This window comes from Myotis nattereri (genome assembly GCF_964212035.1).
Source record: "Myotis nattereri genome assembly, chromosome: 1".
NCBI lineage: Eukaryota > Metazoa > Chordata > Mammalia > Chiroptera > Vespertilionidae > Myotis > Myotis nattereri.
In genome coordinates this window covers 44,457,561-44,476,977 of record NC_138075.1, presented here as the reverse complement: position 1 = coordinate 44,476,977, position 19,417 = coordinate 44,457,561, and the positions used below count along the sequence as shown (strand labels likewise).

Below are 19,417 nucleotides of genomic sequence, written 5' to 3'. Positions count from 1 at the left end.
CAAGATTTGGAAGCAGCCCAAGTGCCCATAAGTAGATGAGAGAATGAAAAAAGCTGTGGTACCTTTGCACAATGGAATACTACTTGGTTGTAAAAAAAAAAAAAGAAGAAGGAAATCTTACTTTTTGTAACAGCATGGATGGACCTGGAGGGTATTACATTATATGAAATAATCCAGTCAGAAAAAGGCAAGTACCATATGATTTCACTTATATGTGGAATCTAATGAACAAAATAAACTAACAAACAAAATAGAAATAGACTCATAGATACAGAGAACAGACTAACAGCTTTCAGGGGGCCCGAGGAGTTGCGGGGTGGGTGAAAAAGATGAAGAGATTAAGCAAAAAAAACAAACAAAAAAAACAACAACTCAGACACAGCCCAGCTGGCATGGCTTAGTCTCAGTGATTGAGCGTCGACCTATGAACCAGGAGGTCACAGTTCGATTCCTGGTCAGGGCACATGCCCGGGTTGCAGACTCAATCCCCAGTGTGGGGTGTGCAGGAGGCATCCAATCAGTGATTCTCTCTCATCACTGATGCTTCTATCTCTCTCTCCCTCACCTTTCCTCTCTCTAAAATCAATAAAAACATTTAAAAAAAAATAAAAACCACACAACTCAGACACAGACTGATCACCAGAGGGAAAGGGAGTTAGGGGGAGATAGGGTAAAAGGGGGGTAAATGGTGATGGAAGGAGACTTGACTTGGGGTGGTGAACACAAAATATAATATACAAATGATGTGTTATAGAATTGTACACCGGAAACCTATATAAGACCAAAAAGTGACTGGTCTAGAAACACACAGCAGTAATTATAATTGGACTTAAAATTATACCCCTCAGCTTTTTGATCATCCAGTTTTGTTAGATGCAATTCTAATAAAATGAGGTAAGTGTTCTCCTGTTATTTGAAAAGATTCTAAACATGATTCCAAAAAGAGGAGTTTAAAAATGTTTAGTAGTGTCAGTGTCTTTGAAATAAATGTACAATTTATCAAGATCTAAAAAAGCAGTGTACACTGGAAAGAACACTGGATTAAGTTGCAGGTTTGGGGGTCAGTTTCTTGGCTTCTGATAAACTGTGTTCAGACTTCTTCAATGGGACTCTGGGGTTCTAATCTGTAAAATGGATTGATACTTTCTTAGATCCATTCCAGCTTCCAAGTTCCCTGATGTAGCGATTCTACTTAGTAGTTACAAATACATATAAAGGATTTTAGGCCTGAGGATGGGCCACATTATGCAAAATGTTGCCACTATTTTTTTTAAATAAGTTATGATATGTTTGGTAAATTTTATCTTGTTACTTTATATCAATCCTATTACTACCAGTCCAGCCATTTTGTTTTTACAGGTGAGGATCCAAAGACCAAAATTAAGTGACTGGTCTAGAAACACAGAGCAGTTTACAAATCAAGCAAAATTGTGGCGGCTCTAAGGATTCACTTCCATAGTGTTAGACTTAGACCTGTAGTTCCCACTTCAGTCTCAATTGGCCATTTTCCCACTAGAAGTAGCTCTTTTCTTCTAACTATGGATAGAAAATGGATGAAAAATCTAACAAATAAAATAATGGCAAAATTTTCTATTTCATATTTACTTTACCATTTCCCACAACCCTTCCTCTCTGTATACTTGCAATTAAAACTCTAAGCGCTGTGGGTAGGAACAATTAGGTGTTTCCCTTTTACAAGAAGAAAAACCAACAGTTTCCTTTTATAGTTTTGCATCTCTGCTTAGAAGAAACTGTCACACACACATAAATATGAATAATGCCCATATAGCTGAGAATATTCCTAAGATACACCACATAAGGATAATTTTATGCCATTAAATATGCTCATTAAAATAAACACTTTGCAAAAAAATAAAAATAAAAACACTTTGCTAACTTGGTAAACTATTACTCTGCATCCAGTTTTTATTTACATGCTGATTATTTTTTAACTTTATTTTTGTAGTTGATGCTATTACAGATGTTCCCATTTCCCCTCCATTACCTAGTCCCTGCTCCCCCTTCTACCTGTCCCAGCCTCCCCCCCACCCCCTCCCCATTCCTTCTGGCCATCTTCACACTGTTGTCTGTGTCTATGGGGTTATGCATATATGTTGTATGTTGTTTGGCTAATCTGTTCACCTTCTTTCACCCAGTAAGGATAATGTTTTGTTGTTAAAATTTGGATATTTTATTAGGGATGTAACATTGTCCATTGAAAATGTTCGTTCTAAATATAACTCTTAATGTAATTACAGTAATAATTTAGTTCGTGCATTTGTGGTTTTGAGCTTTTTATATTTGCTAGATGCAATTCTAAAATTTAACACTTGTCTGTCTTAAGGAGATCTGCCCTGCATGCAAATCTATAACCAGACAAATATTATTTCCTTTCCCAGCTTGCTCTTGGGAGGTTTCCATATCCTCAGGTAAGATTGTTCATTACTGCCGTTTGCCACTGTGACATTCATTCCTATGTATGAAGGTGCGGGGAGCAATTGTGAACATTGGAGCCACATACAAATAAATCTGTCCTGTTAAATTGAAAAGTGATATCTTAAAGGAGTCATTTAGAAGTCTCTATTGATTTTTGATTTTTTTTAAACTCCAGATTTTTTCTCTTTGTTAAAGGTTGAAAGCCATCATCGTGCTCTTCCTTTGTGTGATATTGGTGATGTTTTCCCTTATCCTAACCCAGTATCACATGCTTATATTGAGGTTGGGGAGAGGCACAGCCTTTTCTTGAGCTTTTGGATTCATTAAAATTATTTGAATTAAAGGATTGAGATGAAAGGTAAAAATACCTAAATCCGTCCTCATTTTTGATAAGCAAATAGGCCGGCCCCCAATTTTATGTGGGTATGATTTTGAACATATTTTTAAATATTTCGTCCTTTCCTATTCACATTTCTAAGAAAACAAACTATCCATTATATTAACATTGCTGGTGATAACCTTAAAATTTCTTTAAGATTTTTATTAAAGATAAGTGCTAGCACTTAAAATCTAAAGCTATTTTGTGGTTTGAAAACGATTCCCCAGTGTATGTGGAGAAATAAGTGAAATGTCTAGAGGGATGAAAAATGAATGGTTTGACTGTTTTCCTCTGGTTGCTGCTCACTGTTTTTCTGGCATCTTGGTCTGTACAGGCCAAAGTGCCTGGAGGCATGTCTGATTTAAAGGTGGTGTTGGTCTCTGCTCTTTAAGCATCTATTAACTTGCTATTATTATGCAAATAAGTGTTGTATTACACATACTAATTTATGCATGGTTAGATTATGCAGATGCATCACAAACATGGTTATTGAATAATAGGATGGGATTCATTCTCTCTACCATCTTTTTAAGTGGTTTTAAGCAAATTCTCCTGGTACCCATGTAGACATTTAAAGACCCTTCACTTGCTGAAATGTCTGTTTTGTATTCTTTTTCTTTTACAGTTAAAGCCATTAGAGAAGTCGAAGAGAAGCTGTTAGGTTCAAGAATGTTAGTCTCACTTTTCACATTTATAGGCTTCTTTGTTTAAACATAATCTTTTCCTTAAAGAGAAAGTCTGAAATGTCACGATTGTTGGCATGCGTGTCGCATTTGGTGAGATTGTAGTGTATAGAGCCGGCTGCTTAGCTCTAGGTAGCCCATCAAATTAAAATCACATTTTCAGGATTTATAGCTCATTAGAATATTTATCTCGGTAAGCTTGTTATTGTGTCACTAATTTTTAAACAATTCGCTGTTTGGCCAATTTGTGAAGTCCCCTAAAATTTTGTACTAAATCAAGACAAGAGGTCATATACACTATCTCAGACAAGTCGTAGTAGAAAACTTGTAAGTAATCTAATAAAAATGCCAAAGATTGAGACTGTAGCTCTACTCTTGAGATACCAAATGTCTCAGGTAATTAATCGGTGAGACTGGGTGATAGTCTAAGAACGGGTTGCCATTGCATGTGACCAATGAAGCATTTGAAAGCTCTGGTCAGAGTTGGGAGGAGGCTGTATCCCCTTGCAATACTGTTTTCCTGAATGTCTAAGTAAGTATATGTTTACTTGATCAGTCAAGTGGAAGTTGGAAAATTCTGATGTGCTGAACTCCTTAGTTAGCAATAACCTTTATGCCAGAGTGGGGGGAGGGGGCAGGAGGAGGGGGACTGTGCTCCTTGAATCACAGTAGAATATTGCCACCAAATTGGGACTTTTGCTTCAAATAATAGAAGCAGCTTTGATACCATCAGGCCTATTTCCCAGATTTTTCAACAGAAGTTTGTGTGCTTCATTGCTAGAATCAATACTGACTTTTGATAGAGTTGGTATTTATTTTACAGGCTTTATGCTATAGACTGAAGGTGGAGAAAGAGTACTTGATAAATTCCTGTTGTGCCCCCTCTCTTTTGCCCTCAAAGCACTTGAAGAAAAGTGTTTGTTTTTATAGTGTCACAGAGACTGGATTATTAAATAATACCTTCTCTTTGGCCCATATTACCTCATTGGAACCCCCACCCACTCTGAGATAGCCTCCCCTCATATATTGGGCAAGCAGAGTGGCTGGTTTCTCACTATGGAACTGCAGGTGGTTTGGTGCCATTGGATCCCAAATGGAGTAGTCTCAGGATTGGAGGGGATCTTAGGCATCATTGAGTCAAACCTCTCTACAATATCTGAAAAGCAAACATCCACACTGTGCTTGAATACCCCCAGAGATAGGAAACTCACTTCTTTCCAAAGCAGCCATAGAGTCAAAGCAGCATTCTATTTATCGAGCTGGGGACTGCCTCCCATTTGTTACCCCTTTCTTATCTGATTAAAGGAAGTCTGCAGATCAAATGAGAAGGATATAAAACCACTCAGAAAAGTACAAAGGGCCACCCCACTGGCCTTGATGTTGGGCTGTAACACAAACTTCCGATTGTCAATCTGAAGGTTGCAAAAGGATGTGCTCAGCCACGCGCCAGCCGCAACTGGCGCCCAGCATCCAGTGAGCAGAGGTGAAAGTGGGGAGGAGAGGCTACTTCAGACTCTTCCTTCCCCCAGCCCAGCGTCAGTGCTGCTGACAGCGTCATTAGCAGCGCCTCTTCCTGCTGGTGATGGTGACACCGGCGACACCGTGTATGCCCAGTGGGGACTCAGCCAAGGGAGGGGTGCTGGGAAGATATCTAGGAGAGTCCGTGGGACCAACATAAAGGTTAAAGGACTGGATTTTTGCTGAAATAATCATTTTCTATGAATTTCATTGTTTTGTGGGTTGGGTTTTTATTTGGTATTTGAAAATACTATCCATTTTCGTTTCCTTTAGGTCTTAAAGTTGCATAGCCTCATTGGCATACAGTGCAGGATGCTATAGAAAAAAAGGGCAAAGAACCACTAAAAATGCAGTCTTATTACTGTAGCTTATACTAGGAATGGCGATGTCTCAGGTTCATCTTCTAGCACTTTCCCACATGGAGTCCACCCTGCAGGGACCGTTACTCCCTGACTCCAGGGGAGCAGACAGGCTCAGAAAGGCAGCACCCATTGCCTCAGTGATGAATGGGTCCAGCTGGGTCTAGGGTTTGCAGGCAACAGACCGAAGGACTGGCTCTGTGTACTCTGAACTTGGTTGGCTATTTGTACCACTGCTCTTCGCCCTCAGCCCCACCAAGCCTTTCACTTCTCTTGGTTTGTCTCCTCTGCCCTAGAGAGGCCTCTTGTGTAGATGAAAAGTTCTGAACATGGGAGGGGTGTGCCATTGTAGGCGATGACAAGACCATTCCCCAGAGCCCTTGGGCTTTCTTACCATGTGTTTAGCAGAGTGATAGGAGGACCAGAGGACCCCAGAGCTCAAACTGACCCCAGTACCATTCGGTTCTGGGTGCCTGGGAAGCTTATTCTGCAATAGGACAATGAAAAATTGTGTTTTAAGCATCCTGCAAGCAGAGAGTATCTCAATTTCTTGAACAATTTAGCTTTAATAGTAATCTGGTAAGATGTGCAGGTCTGGACAAGGACTGGAGCTGTGTGTAGTTAATCATGTAGATCTGAATTCAGTTGACTTAAAAAACATGATGGTGGGCAATGGTTTGTTTAATGACACCATAATTTAGGAGAAATAAAAAAGATTGCATGCTAAAAATCATCATCCCTCATTCAAACTTTACAGTAGTTCCCTGCATTAGGATGATAGTCGATCCATTAAGGAGACTTCTCAGGGGATGCGCCAGCTCTGGCATTTGGAAATTTGGTAAGCAAGATGCCACAGGAAAGTAAGATAATACAGATACAAATGTATTTAAAGTACTTTTGCATGTATAAAAATGTTGTTCTTCTTTTGGCGATATTTCCTGATCTTGGTTAATAAATTACATCAAAATGACCTGAAGTTAAAAAAAGGAAAAAAAAATCTGAGCAAATAGTGCCCCTGGTATTGTAAAGCTTTGAATGTTTTCACACCCCATTAATTTATTACTTCTCTTTCTTCATCTTTAAATTTTTTTTTTCAAAAATTCCGACTCCCCGCTGCTGCAGTGATTTTCATCTTGTTGTTAATTTTCCCTGCTCCATATGGAGCTCCAGACATTTCACCTGGAGGCTGTACTAGATTTTGCTGTAGTGATCATACTTCCGGAGGCCAAACTGTCATTTAGGGTTCCTGGTGCATCTGTCTGCGCCAGGCTTTTCACTGGCATGGGAGAGTGTGAATAACAAATTGGATGCACCTGAGATTCAGATGATTAGTGTGTTTTGTGAATCTCCACGACTTGTAAGCAGATAGCTCTGGGGGGGTGATGGGAGGGCTAAGCAGCGACTGTGGGTGAATCTGTAGTCACACCTTACATTTGGGGCTTTGCAAAGGAAGTGCAAACATCCTAGGCAGTCTGGGTGCAGAGAGAGTAACAAATATTTCATCCTGCCTTGTCATTGATTAGAAAAGAGCCTTTAATTTCATTTCACCCCATGTTGTGATTAATTTGCATTCTTTGTCAGAAGTTAATGGAGTTTTTTATGGTTCACTCTGAAATCCTTGAAGACATCAGACTTGATCTGATGTTTATACAACCGCCAGCGGAATTTTTTCGTTTGATTGATGGCAAGCTTGATGTTATTCCAAACGGCTTTTTAAGCTGTTTTTAAGAATTATTTGAATAAAATGCAAGCAAGATATTGTTGTAAGACCAAGATTATCTGTTAAAAATCTGTTTCAAATAAAGAAGATGATAAGTAGTAAAAGGAATCGAAAACATGAGAGAGTGAGTAGTGAAGTTATTTGTTAAAAATACATAAGAATGGCATTCAAATAGATTGTTGCAATATAGAGAGGTCACTTTTGTTGAAAAAACATACCACCATCTGGGCAAGTAGGATAATTAAAACTAAGGTAAAAGGTGAGTCTACATCTTTAGGATTAAAAGCCTTTACTACCAGTTGGCTAATTCTCATTTATTCTGCCAGCTTTTGCCACCAAAGTACGAAATAGAGACCTGCTGTTCTTTAACTCAAGGAGACAGGGTCTGTCAGGCCTGTTAGCTGAACAAAATGATGACATATTGCTCGTCTCAATAAAGAGGCATTCTTAAATCCCAATACAAGTTAAACGTAAGTGGATAATAGAGGATTTTAAGTGAATGACTGGCCTTTTTCACAAGATAGTTCAGAAATGAAAATATCCTGTGGTTAAAAGCAAAATACCCCGTTGTTCATGAGTAAGAGAAATGTGTTCGCCCCTTATACATTATATATCAAATACAAGGGAAGCTATAGGTGGCGTTTGCTCAGAACCCCCTGCTACTAACCAAGGAAGTATGTATTGCAAATGCTTTTTGATTACCGATACCATTTGTTTGATCTGGGGGCTCTGCCTTGCTTCAGCAGATTCTTGCTTTGCTGTGATTGCTGCTAGTGAGACTTACTCATAGGTCAACAAGCTACTTATCTGAGCACTTTCATTTAAAACAGATTAATTTATTTGCTGTATCTGAAAGTTTGCTAAATAATTGGGTGGTTTTAATTGAAGTTACTGCCTTCTGATCCTTGTATTAACATGATCTAAGGTCCTTTTTATTATATGCAATCCATATTATTGACCAGATTTGCCCTGTTTTCATTTAAATGTAAGCAGCTTGTCAAAGAGAAAATATTTTGTTTAACTTGGCTTGGAAACCTGCCACTTTAATGTTTTTTCTTTCAATTGACACACTGTCTTTTAAGCATTCATTTATTTTGTAGTAATAAATTGTGCTGTGGATAGGGTATTTTTTACTCATAATAGAGTAAAAAAGCATATGTTATGAAAACTTTTAAAATATTAAACACTTTACAAAAGCTCATGTTAAAATACTAGAATTTTTACACCAAATTTTATTCATCTTTTAAAAGCCTTTGACTATATTGTTACTAATCCTAATTTTGATAATTTAACATTGTTTTATAGTCAATGTTAAATTTAAACCATAGATATCACTATCTTATTTATCTATTAATGCAGATCTATTAAGTATCCAGTTTTAGGTGTAAGGTCTTCAATTAAAAAAAATAAAAAATAAAAAACAGCAATGGGTAATACACCAAACTTCACATGCTCATCTCTACTTGATAAGAGTCCAAAAAGAGCAATGTGCAGGCAATTTTTTTCTAAACAGATTTCTAGCCTACATGTTTTAATTCATTGCTTATGTTTGTCCTTACTATTTAGGATATAAACACTTAAAATATACTGGTATTTTACGCCATAAAGTCAGAGTTTATGTTCCATAATATGCAGAGGTGAAATTTCAGTGATATGAAGATGTTCACTTATACACATTTGCTTCTTCCCAGGAACCTTTTAATTGTCACGTCAAATGCTCCCAGTATATATCTCATACTTATCAAGAGATCTCATAATTTTATTTGCTTAGTCTATGCCAAATATAAGAGGTAGGTTCCTAGTATGTCTTTAAGATAAAGAGAAATGGAAGATAAATCATCTCCAAAGTGTGGGTAGCTTAGAAATGTGTAAATTTCCACGAAAGATAAGTTACCTATTAATACCCCAGTTGAGGTAGTAGTTAACCAACTAGGTTAGTGATTCCTGTCTTTTTTCTTTTCTTTTTTTTTAATATGTTTTTATTGATTTTCTTAGAAAGAGAGGGAGAGAGAGATGGAAACATCAATCAGCTGCTTCATGCACGCCCCCTACTGAGAATCGAGCTTGAAAACCAGGCATGTGCCCTGACCGGAAATCCAACTGTGACCTCCTAGTGCATGAGTCAATGTTCAAACCACTGAGCCACCCTAGCTGGGCTGTCTTTTTTTTTTCTTTTTTAAGCAATTACCTCGGGGTCTGATTTTATTGCACCTTCTAAACTATCATATGCGGTACATCTCAGTTTAATTCAACATATATTTGTCATTGAGTGTCGACTCTACCTGACGCTGTATGCTACACACTGGGCATACAGAAATGAAACAGATGTAGTCCCTGCTCTCAAAGAGTCTGATCCAGTGCAGGGGGGAGGGGTGGGGGGCTGGTGGTCTGCTCTGGACTCAAGAGGAAGAGGTCAGCTCACTTCAGGAGGCCATGAGAATTTCACAGAACAGGTGATGCTTGAGCTGGGGCTCTTAGGCTGGAAGGATGGGCGGGCACTTTCCAGACATTTTAATCAAAAGGAGAATCACCTGGTAGAAGACAGATCTAAAGCAGCATGCTGTACTTGTTGTCCTTCTAGTCCAGGGGTGGGCAAACTTTTTGACTCGAGGGCCACAATGGGTTCTTAAACTGGATCAGAGGGCCGGAACAAAAGCATGGATGGAGTGTTTGTGTGAACTAATATAAATTCAAAGTAAACATCATTACATAAAAGGGTACGGTCTTTTTCTTTTTTAGTTTTATTCATTTCAAACGGCCGGATCCGGACCGCGGGCTGTAGTTTGCCCACGGCTGTTCTAGTACTTCAACTCAGTAGGGTACTGCTACTACCATTACCTTCATTTCCCTAAGAGTTTAGGAATTTCTGTAGGTAACTTTTATAGCAACACTGCGAGGGAAGTCAGAAAGGGAAGGGAAAAACAATAAAGGAGAGAGGTGGTATGTCAGGATGAAGATGACATGTGTAGCAGAGACCAGATAATGAAATTGGGTTTGAGAATGTCAGGAATCCTTCTGAGGTGACTGGGAGCCAGTCTGAGGTTGGAAATCATTGCATTTTGAGATCTCTGCCCCTAAGGTCAGTTGGCACATTTCTCTAAGGGGTTCCCTGCCATCCTTTATGAATTTGACTAGGCACATTATAGCATATTCTCTGCACTTGCTAGGGGTGGGGGAGGGTTGGAATTGCCATGACCACATACGCTAACACCTAAGAGAGCACTTTGAAAAATATAAGGTGGTAAACAAGAGCAAGGTAATATTAGTATTATTTATATTAGCAGAAAGTACTTTAGGGATTTACCTATGTAATTCTGAAAATATATGACCATGTCTCACACCAGGTAGGACTAAAATGAATTACTTTTCTGATCCCATAGAGCCTTCCTTTACAGCCTTTCTTTTTTGAGTTACAATTTATCATTCATATTCACAATCATAGCATATAGAATTATATACAAAGTCCAGTCATTTTCAGTTCAGTAGCTGGGAACCATGATTCTTTTACAATTTTTAAATAACCAGTTTAGCCCAGAAATAGAATTGAGGTTTGAAGTAATACACTTGGTGCCCGGTTGGCTTTCAGGTTGCGACTCTGTCATCTTCTCTTTCTCTTAGGTTCTGTGGTCTGGGAGGCCTTCTATTTTTCCCCCTTTGGTGTTTTTTTTTTTTGTTTTTTGTTGTGTGTTTTTTTTGGTACTGTCTGCTACTTTCTAGGATGTGAAGAGATCTTACAGTGATCTAGTCCAATGCCTTTATTTTATAGAGGAAGAAATGGGGGTCCATCACCATTAAATTGCTCAGTCATGATTACCAGATAGTCAGCAACAGGGTCAGACTGTCCTCCTACTCAAGAGGGATGGTGGGGGACAAAGTGAGATAAGGCACCCAGAGGCTTTGAGCCCAAATGGCCATCCTTATTTTATCCACCCATCCACTCAAGCACTGCCTCCAACTGGTGTGTCTGCAGAGATGTAAATTGCTGTCCCAGGATGCTCCATGCCTGCCAGGTAATTGCTGATGGATATGGATCCCTGGGGGGAAAGTGGTCTTCAACAGCGGGTAGCAGCAGCAGCAACAGACAAAGACATCAACTTTTATTGTACTCCAGTGTTTTACTTATCACCATTCAGTATAGAAAACGTGGGTAGATTTGGGGCTAGGAGCTCATTGGCATCCAAGTTAAAAAGGGGGCAGACCTGGCCAAGCTTTGTTTGAGCACAGATTACTTTTTAGATGTTTAACCGTTCTGGATTAATGCCTGGGGGGTTGGGGAATTCTTCCTCAACTAAAATGTTAATGATGCTAAGAACCCAACCCTCTTTAGTGCCAATAAAACAGACGAGCTAAGTTCATTGAAAAATCAATGAGTTGCCTAAAAGGAGCAAAGAGCTGATTCGATTTAGGACTAGAGATTGCCCAGGACACACCAGGTAGAAAGAGGGTTCCAGGGACCGCTAGAAGCTAGAAAAGGAGGCAGTTGTCTGTTTATGCACAGAGCCAAGGTGTCATCACCAAGGGATTGTGGGAAGCTGAGGCATCCAGTTAGAACCAAGTGTGGACTCTCTGTTACGCTGTATACACTCTCAGGGTCTATGGATGGTGACTGCCATCAAGAGAAGGAAAGAAAGGCTTAGGAATAAAAGTCTTATGAGGAAAGGAGCTCTGAGGAGGAAAGAAAGACCAAAGGAGGGTGGGGAGAAGGGGTAATGAGGGTTGTCTTGTTTTCTGTTCAGAAACAGGTTGCAAAGAGCACCATTCTGGGCATGAGGAGACCTTGACCGTAGTCCTAGTTCTAGTTTGATAAAATACAGTAAAACAAGAGAAAGTTCCAGCCAAAGGCCTCAGTCCAGCCCCTGCCCTTTGGACAGGCCTATACCTCCTTGGTAGCCAGGCAGCTGGAAACACTCAATGGTTCAAGGCAGAGGGGACCAGGGGGCAGCAGGTGACACACAATAAGTCATAAATTAAATTATTGTCAGTATATGAGTTCCACCCAATCACACACACAGCTAATGAAAGTTCTATTTCTGTTTTTTCTTGTTAGTTGTGTGACCTTACTTCTTTTCAGAGCTCAGTTTCCTCATCTGGAAATTGATGGCAGTGTCCTAGGTCAGTGACCTGCAGAATGATGGAAAGACAGGACAGAGTAGGTGGGAATCCACTCCCCGACGCAAAAGCACATACAGACACAAGAGCATTCTGCTTTTATCTGTTAATTTTTAGAATATCTCTAAGTAATATCTTGGAACTAAGAGTTATTTGGTAAACAGAGTCTGAAAAGTGCAAGACTGGATGCTTCTTTCATATCTTGTATGAGCAGTTTCTTCTCTTTTCTACACCTTCAGCAGCCTTTCTCATCACCATCTCCCCAGGACTCTCTGGGAGTTTACTGAAACCCGATTTCTCTATATCAAGATAAGAGAGGTACAAACTAAAACTCTGAAACAGAAATCAAACTTTATTCAGTTTATTCTAGATTCATGACTTCTTTAAATCTATTTTGAATTTCATTACAGTCAAGCCAGTAAGACACATGTTAATTAACATGGTTATATTCTTTTCTTTCTAATCCCACATGAACCACATATTGACTATAATTGCAGCTTATCTCAAAATCTCGTCAGGCCAAACAATGTTGTCAAAGACTAGTTTTTTTAAAAAAAATGCTCAGAAACATCACCTTTTGGGGAAGCTGTCTTAGAAATCTGCAAACCAGCAAATTGTATTTTATCCAAATATTGAATGGCATTTAGAGGAGAGTACAAGCCCTGTGCTTATATCTTAGTTCTTCCACTAAGTTTCAGGAACTTTATTTATTTGGTCCAGCCATTGTATCTTAGCCATCTTCTAGGTCCTAGAGTCTAGTACAGTGCCTGGCATAGAATGAGTACTTGATAAGCAAGTATGCATCAGCAAATTAATGATTTAGTCTAACTTTACCTTTTACATGTTAGCATAGCATATTTTAGATTCAGGAGGAACTAAGAATCAACATATATCCTTAGACTTTAAATTAGTAATTTTGTCCCTTTTTCTTCCATGTTCATATTCTCACTCCTTCCTGCCAGCATTAATACTTGGAGGATAAAATCTTCTAAGGAGATGTGATAGCTGCCTTCAGATATTTGAGGTTCTCATATAAGGAAAGACATGGATTTATACTATCAGGAGGGTAGGCTGAACAAGAGGTAGGATGGACAGTCAGAAGACTTAAGCCATCACTTTGACCTATTCAAACAGAAGCCTGGTAATCAGGGGTATTAATGAGAAGGGACTCAAGAATCAGACAGGCGTGGGAAGCCAGTGAGAGTGTATGATTCTGCATCAGTGTTGCCCGAACAAAAGGCTGAGACAGTTCTGTCTGTTGCAGGGGAGAGGCAACAGGTGGAAACTTCACCAGACTTGTCTAGATCCTATAATTGGTTTAATCAATCATTCATTTTGATTCTCAGATACTCTGTCAGTATGAAGCACATAAGAAATAAAAGAGTACAGGAAAGAAGTAATTCTTTTTCAGTCCAAGATTTATGTACACGTCTGTTTCTCTCAGTTAAGCCAGCTATGTGATATGGCTATCAGAAAGGTGAATGCACTTGTATATTCCACAACTTTCTACCAAATAGCATACAGTGTCCAGAACAAGGTGATCTAAGCCAGTCAGTCCGAGGTGTGCTCTGGAGTGGATGTCGTACTTTGTGGCATCATATGCAGAGGAAGGTGAGCGAATGCTGGAGAACGTGAAATTGTGCCTGGTGCTTCCAGGCAGCTAGACCATGGAGTGGAGAACCCAACTTGGAGAAGCCTCAGCTACAAGGGGAATGTATTGAATCACATCATCAGAAAGCCGTGTATTGCTGGCTTTGGGTAGGACTTGATCCAACAAGTCACCTTTGGCTCTATTCTTAGTAGGCTTTTACCTTCACAGACCAAGAGTGGCTGTTGGGATTCCAGGGCAACTTGCTCCCTGGTTTAGTAGGGAAGAGCTTGTCTCTTTTCCCCACACGCAACCAGAGGTCTTAGGCTTCAGTTTGATTGGGCCCATTTAACTCCCTGCACCTAGGGCAGTGGTTCTCAACCTTGGCTGCACATTAGAATCACCTGGGAATCTTTCTAATGTGCAGCCAAGGTTGAGAACCACTGACCTACTAGGGCAGTGATCGGCAAACTGCAGCTCGAGAGCCACATGTGGCTCTTTGGCCCCTTGGGTGTGGCTCTTCCTAAGCCTTAGGAGTACCCTAATTACGTTAATAACAATGTACCTACCTATATAGTTTAAGTTTAAAAAATTTGGCTCTCAAAAGAAATTTCTTTCGTTGTACTGTTGATATTTGGCTCCGTTGACTAATGAGTTTGCCGACCACTGTACTAGGGGATTGTGATGGTTCTGACTAGTTAAGCCTGAACCACCTGCCTCCCCCGTAAGGCCGGGGGAGGAGAGGAGGGTGAAGTCATCCTCCCATAAAGCACATAGGGACTACTTGGGGCAGGGGAATGTTGTTAGTGTCATTGCTAATAGAAGGGGAGAGAATAGAGGGCAATCAAACATAGCAATGATTATAAGAAGCAAATAAGATGTTCATTCAAGAAAGAAAACATTGTAGAGACATGACAACTATCTTCAAATATGTGAAGAGTTGTCATTAGACTTAATCACTACAGCTCCCGACCATATTTGGACTCAAAATAAGAAAGAACTTTCTAACAATTTAAGCTACCCTAGATGGAATCATTGGAATCCCACTGTTGGATGTCTTCTAGTCAAAGGCAGTATGCCGGTCTGTCAGGAATGTTACAAAGCGAATTTCTTTATGGAGCAAGGAATTGGACTACATGATTTCTAACATTGTTCTAGATTCTATGGCCTGTGGAGGATTTAAGCTAATAGAGATGCACTAAGTGTTAACTCCAGAAAAACCCTTTCAGACAGACTCATTTTTAAAAAAAAACAATTTTTGCTATAGCACATTTATTTGTCTCTGAAGAGGGGAATGGTCAACAAGCCTTTCTCCGAGAAAACACCTCCCCTGCTCTCACCCTCATACACACACATAACTGGTAAACTAGATTTGAAATAAGACCATCTTTTTTTTGGAACTAAAAAAAGAAAAAAGTTTGATAGAGGAGATGTCTAAAATCTTCTTTGAATGGAAAGTGTTTAATGGATTACTTGTACCATTAGAGACAATGTTAATTTTGTAATTCACAATGATCATTTTGAATGGTGGTTCTATGCTGCTGCTTTTCTCACAAAATTTGGGTTCTAAATATTTAAACTTACATTTGCCCAGCGGATGGTTTCCTGTGGCTCCTGTACACCTGTGTAAAATAGGACATGAGCTACGTCAGTGTTAAATACACAAGGGATAAAAGGAGGAGACTGGCAGTCAGATCCCTTTCCTGCTTCCTGACTGCAGACCCAGCGAATGAATCATGCTCCGGACCTTGCTGCTCCCGTGCTATGTTTCCTGTGAAAATGGGTTGTCCTTGAACACGGGAAGCCGCAGAGCCAAGTGATCTAATTTATGGTCCTATCTGAGTGCTGCCCTCAGATAGGCATCTTAGAGCCTTTCTCTCCCACCCAGCTGTGTGTTAAGTTCAGGGCTACCTCATTTTAGCTTTTCAAACCTGGTCACTCCTGAGTGCAGCACCCCAGCTGGAGTTTGAGGGTGGGGAGAGAGAAGGCGCCCGAGTGGATCTTAGGATGTGGGAATCACAGTGACTTTCTTATGCCCTACCTAGTGAGTAGCTCTCTATTAAATCTTCTTATGACTTATTTATATTTTGAGTCTTTTTTGTTTACTTAAATGTTTTATGACTTCGTTTTTTGTTTTGTACTATAAAAATACACTAATAGTCTCACAGACATGATAAGAATTTGAACAATGTAAGAGGCTGGACCAAGGAGATAGGTTGGCACTAGTAAATTATATATACTTGTTCATTTTGTATTATTAGAAATAAAATATAGTATTCATTTGTTTTGTCTCATAATCAGTATCCAAAAATGCCAACATTTTCATTTGTAGTTAACCAGAGTAAAGTTAGTTCTATTCCTTTTTCCAACAGTCCTTTGTCGGGGAACTCTTTACATTATTGGTACAAAGCAGTGTATACTCAGTTTACAGTCATGTGGAAGTGATTTTTTTCCCCCTCTTTTTGAGATTTGGGCTTTTTGTTTTCTTGGCAAGTTATAGTGGATTGGAGATGGTGCATTCCTAAGTTTTAGTACCTCGTGCAGTGCCAGGTAAAATGAGGTTGAATCTGATACCAGTTCTCCCTCAAGTCGGAAAGAAGTCCTGGCACCTGAATGGGAGGCTCTGCCTTTGAGAAGTCTTTGGGCGCCTCTATCTCCTCCCTTCACTGTGTGGCCAGGAGCCCTGGGCCTAGTGAAGAGAGGGAGCTTCGGAGGCCACGGACCTGACTGGAATCCGGGGTCTTTCTAACTCCAGAGTGCATGCGTTTTCCCCCCAGTAGGCAGCCTCCGATCAGCAGTTTCAGGCCAGGTTCTCTCTGTGACTCTGGGTACTGCTCTCCTCCGAGCCTCAGTTTCCCTGACAGCAAAATGAGCAGACCAAACTAGATTATCTCTGAGGCCTCTTCCATTTCAAATATTCTTTAGGTCATTCTTCCCATTTAGAATATGAAAGTCTCAGTTTACCTTAATCCCTGTTTATATTTAGCTGAATGCAACTGACTTGAAAGGAGACTCTTTGCAATGTAGCCACAGTTCTTGAAATTTGAAGTTTAAAAAAGAGTAAAGCAGAGTTCAACCTGAAAGCTGGAATGTGATGTCAGTGGCGTAACATAAAAATGATATTCTTTAAAAATTCCAACCATGTGATTTAATTTTATATTTCTTTTTTTCTATTTAAGAGAAAAATAACACAAGCTTGGAAAGCAGTAAATATGTAAAGAGAGAATTTGTCAACTGATATTGGAAGATCTGACCTAGGTCACACATAAATCTCTCAGACAACAGCTGCAGGGCAAGCCATAATTTCAGAGAGTAAAAGAGAAAATGAAAGCTATAGCTGGTGTCTTCTTTAAGTTACACAGGTGGACTCATTTTAGTTTTCTGATTGTGCTTCTGAATATAATGTAACATGGCTGGTAGTCACGTCAGTGTTACCTGTCTGTAAAAAAGTACATCTGCAGACATAGGAGCATAATGTGAGACTTCCAGAGTTGCTTTTTATCCCCAGAGTCAAAGCCCCACAGGCAAACTTTTGCATGGGAAATCTTTCCAGGTTCATTTTCCAAAGTCTTAAGTCATATTATGGGAACCTTTCTAATTGCTACTTATATGGTCCTTACAAAGAAATATATGATAAATGTTACTGCAGTGACATCCTGATACCTAACTGATACTTTGCCTGGCTGTTATGAAGTCATTCTTCCCTGTTTAACCACAAAACGGCCTATCTTACATCACAGTGAGGCATACCTAATTCTTGTTAGTATAACTTGAAATCTTGGATCTAAGGGCAAAAGCTATGCCCGGAAGAGGGAAGAGGTTCATCTAATTAGTGTATCAAAGTGCTACTAGTTTTAGAAACTGATTAGCAAAAAGTAAGACTGGAGCAATTACTGTTCTGTTCATTGTCCCAAAGTTAGACATAGAAAACTCAACACAAGCAAAATGTATAAGCAAGAAGGGAGACTTGGACAAGTTGGTTATAAACAGCATTTCATATGTTGTATGGTGCAGGCAATACATCAGCTCTAACAATGTTATTGTGTCCCTCTGAACTCTGCTCCCACAGCTGAGCATTTGGAAGGCAGACCCAGAATAAAGAGAGGCATTCACGAAGCTAACATTTTATACTGAGGACCCTCAGCACCACTTTTAATGTGCTGTTAAAGTGGGGGCTTCACTTCCTCATGAACTGTGTGCCAAAGCAGAGGCAGGGACTGGAGGCTGACTTTGTTTGTATCTGTTTTATGGTTGCTGCGCTGTACTGTAATGTGATTTTGAAAAAGGTAAACAACAAAGAGTTTAGCAGTGAAAAATACGCCTAATATAAGTACAGTCGAGTACATAGCAGATCAGAATTTGAAAAATATGACTGTGGCATTAAATTTTCTGGTGGAATTAACAGAGGAACGGAATATAGCCTTTAAGGCAATATATCTGAGACAGAGAAAGGAGATAATACATCTAACTCTATGGTCTATGTGGCATTCATATAAAGAAAAGCACAGTAGCTTTATTTAATTGAGAAAATGAATCAATTACAGTGATGTTGCATCATCAGATTCTTGGGAAATGGAAGATATAAGTCACCACATTGTGTAACAGTGTTAAAAAGTAATTGAGTATCTTAAACATTTTGAATCAATTTCAGGTGCTGGCACTGCTACCTTAATACAAAATTTATGAAGATGATTTCATACAATAAGTTACTATCAAAACAGTGTAATAAAACCTGATAACAATGTCTCTCTAAAAATCCGGGCAAACAGAATAGTTATAAGATCATAGAAAAAGACTTTGCTGTTTCTGTTTCTCCCTTTCTTACAGTAAAGAGCCAGCATTGAAGTAGGTTTTAAGTTGTCTTAAACCATGCATTAAGCCCACCAAATAAGGCACGGCGGAGGAGACCTTCTCCAAGGTCTGGTTCATACGGAAATGTCCTCCCTTCCACTCACTGGGTTTCTGCCACTCATGTTACTGGGAACAGTGTCTCGCGATCCATTCTTGAATTCATTTTGCAACATCTCACTTAGAATGTTTGCCGCATGTTTTCCTCAGAGAATGTTATAATCCCCATGACTGTTGGAAATTTGTGGAAAACATTCTCTTTGAGGTCAAAACAGATTTCTAATTCCTTGTTCATTACAAATAACTCTCCCCTTGAAGTAGATAAATCTTACCAAGAAGGGGGCAGGTGGGGGGTCGATGTGCACTTAAACATATATAAAAGCACAGTTACCTGGGCTTGTCAAGATGGTTTAAAGGAGATGTGGCTTGTTACTAAAATCCTTAACCTCTCCAGGGTGGTAGTTAACAGCTTTGTCTTGCTTTTTAATATAAATCTTTACTTGCAGAGCTTTATCCAGAAATTTCTCGTTGATAGAGGATCAAGGAACAATAACTAAGACAACATTAAGTAGACTAAGACTACCCCTAAAACTAATTAATATAATATTGAATGTCAACTGTAATTGAATTTTTTTTTAATTTTTTTAAAGTAGACTAAGAGCCAGTTAGCCCGGGACAAAGGTTTCTGGGAATGGTGTTTGGGGAAGGAAGGGGTGATAAGGATAAGGGGGTGATGGTGGGCACCATGTTCAGTCGAGATAATACATAGAAAGGCAC

At 39.4% G+C, this 19,417-nt stretch overlaps 1 protein-coding gene across 3 annotated transcripts in view; it reads left to right on the top strand.

The window, feature by feature from the left end:
- The window catches only part of MAP2K5 (mitogen-activated protein kinase kinase 5), a 268,685-nt gene that overhangs the window by 181,238 nt on the left and 68,030 nt on the right, over positions 1–19,417 (top strand). For 2 of the 3 annotated variants that reach the window (XM_081113393.1, XM_081113391.1), the window contains exon 17: positions 2,400–2,429. The exons of the other annotated variant lie outside the window; for it this stretch is intronic. In XM_081113393.1, coding sequence (XP_080969519.1) covers positions 2,400–2,429 — 30 coding nt within the window. The remainder of the gene's footprint in view (positions 1–2,399; positions 2,430–19,417) is intronic. 3 annotated transcript variants of the gene reach the window in all.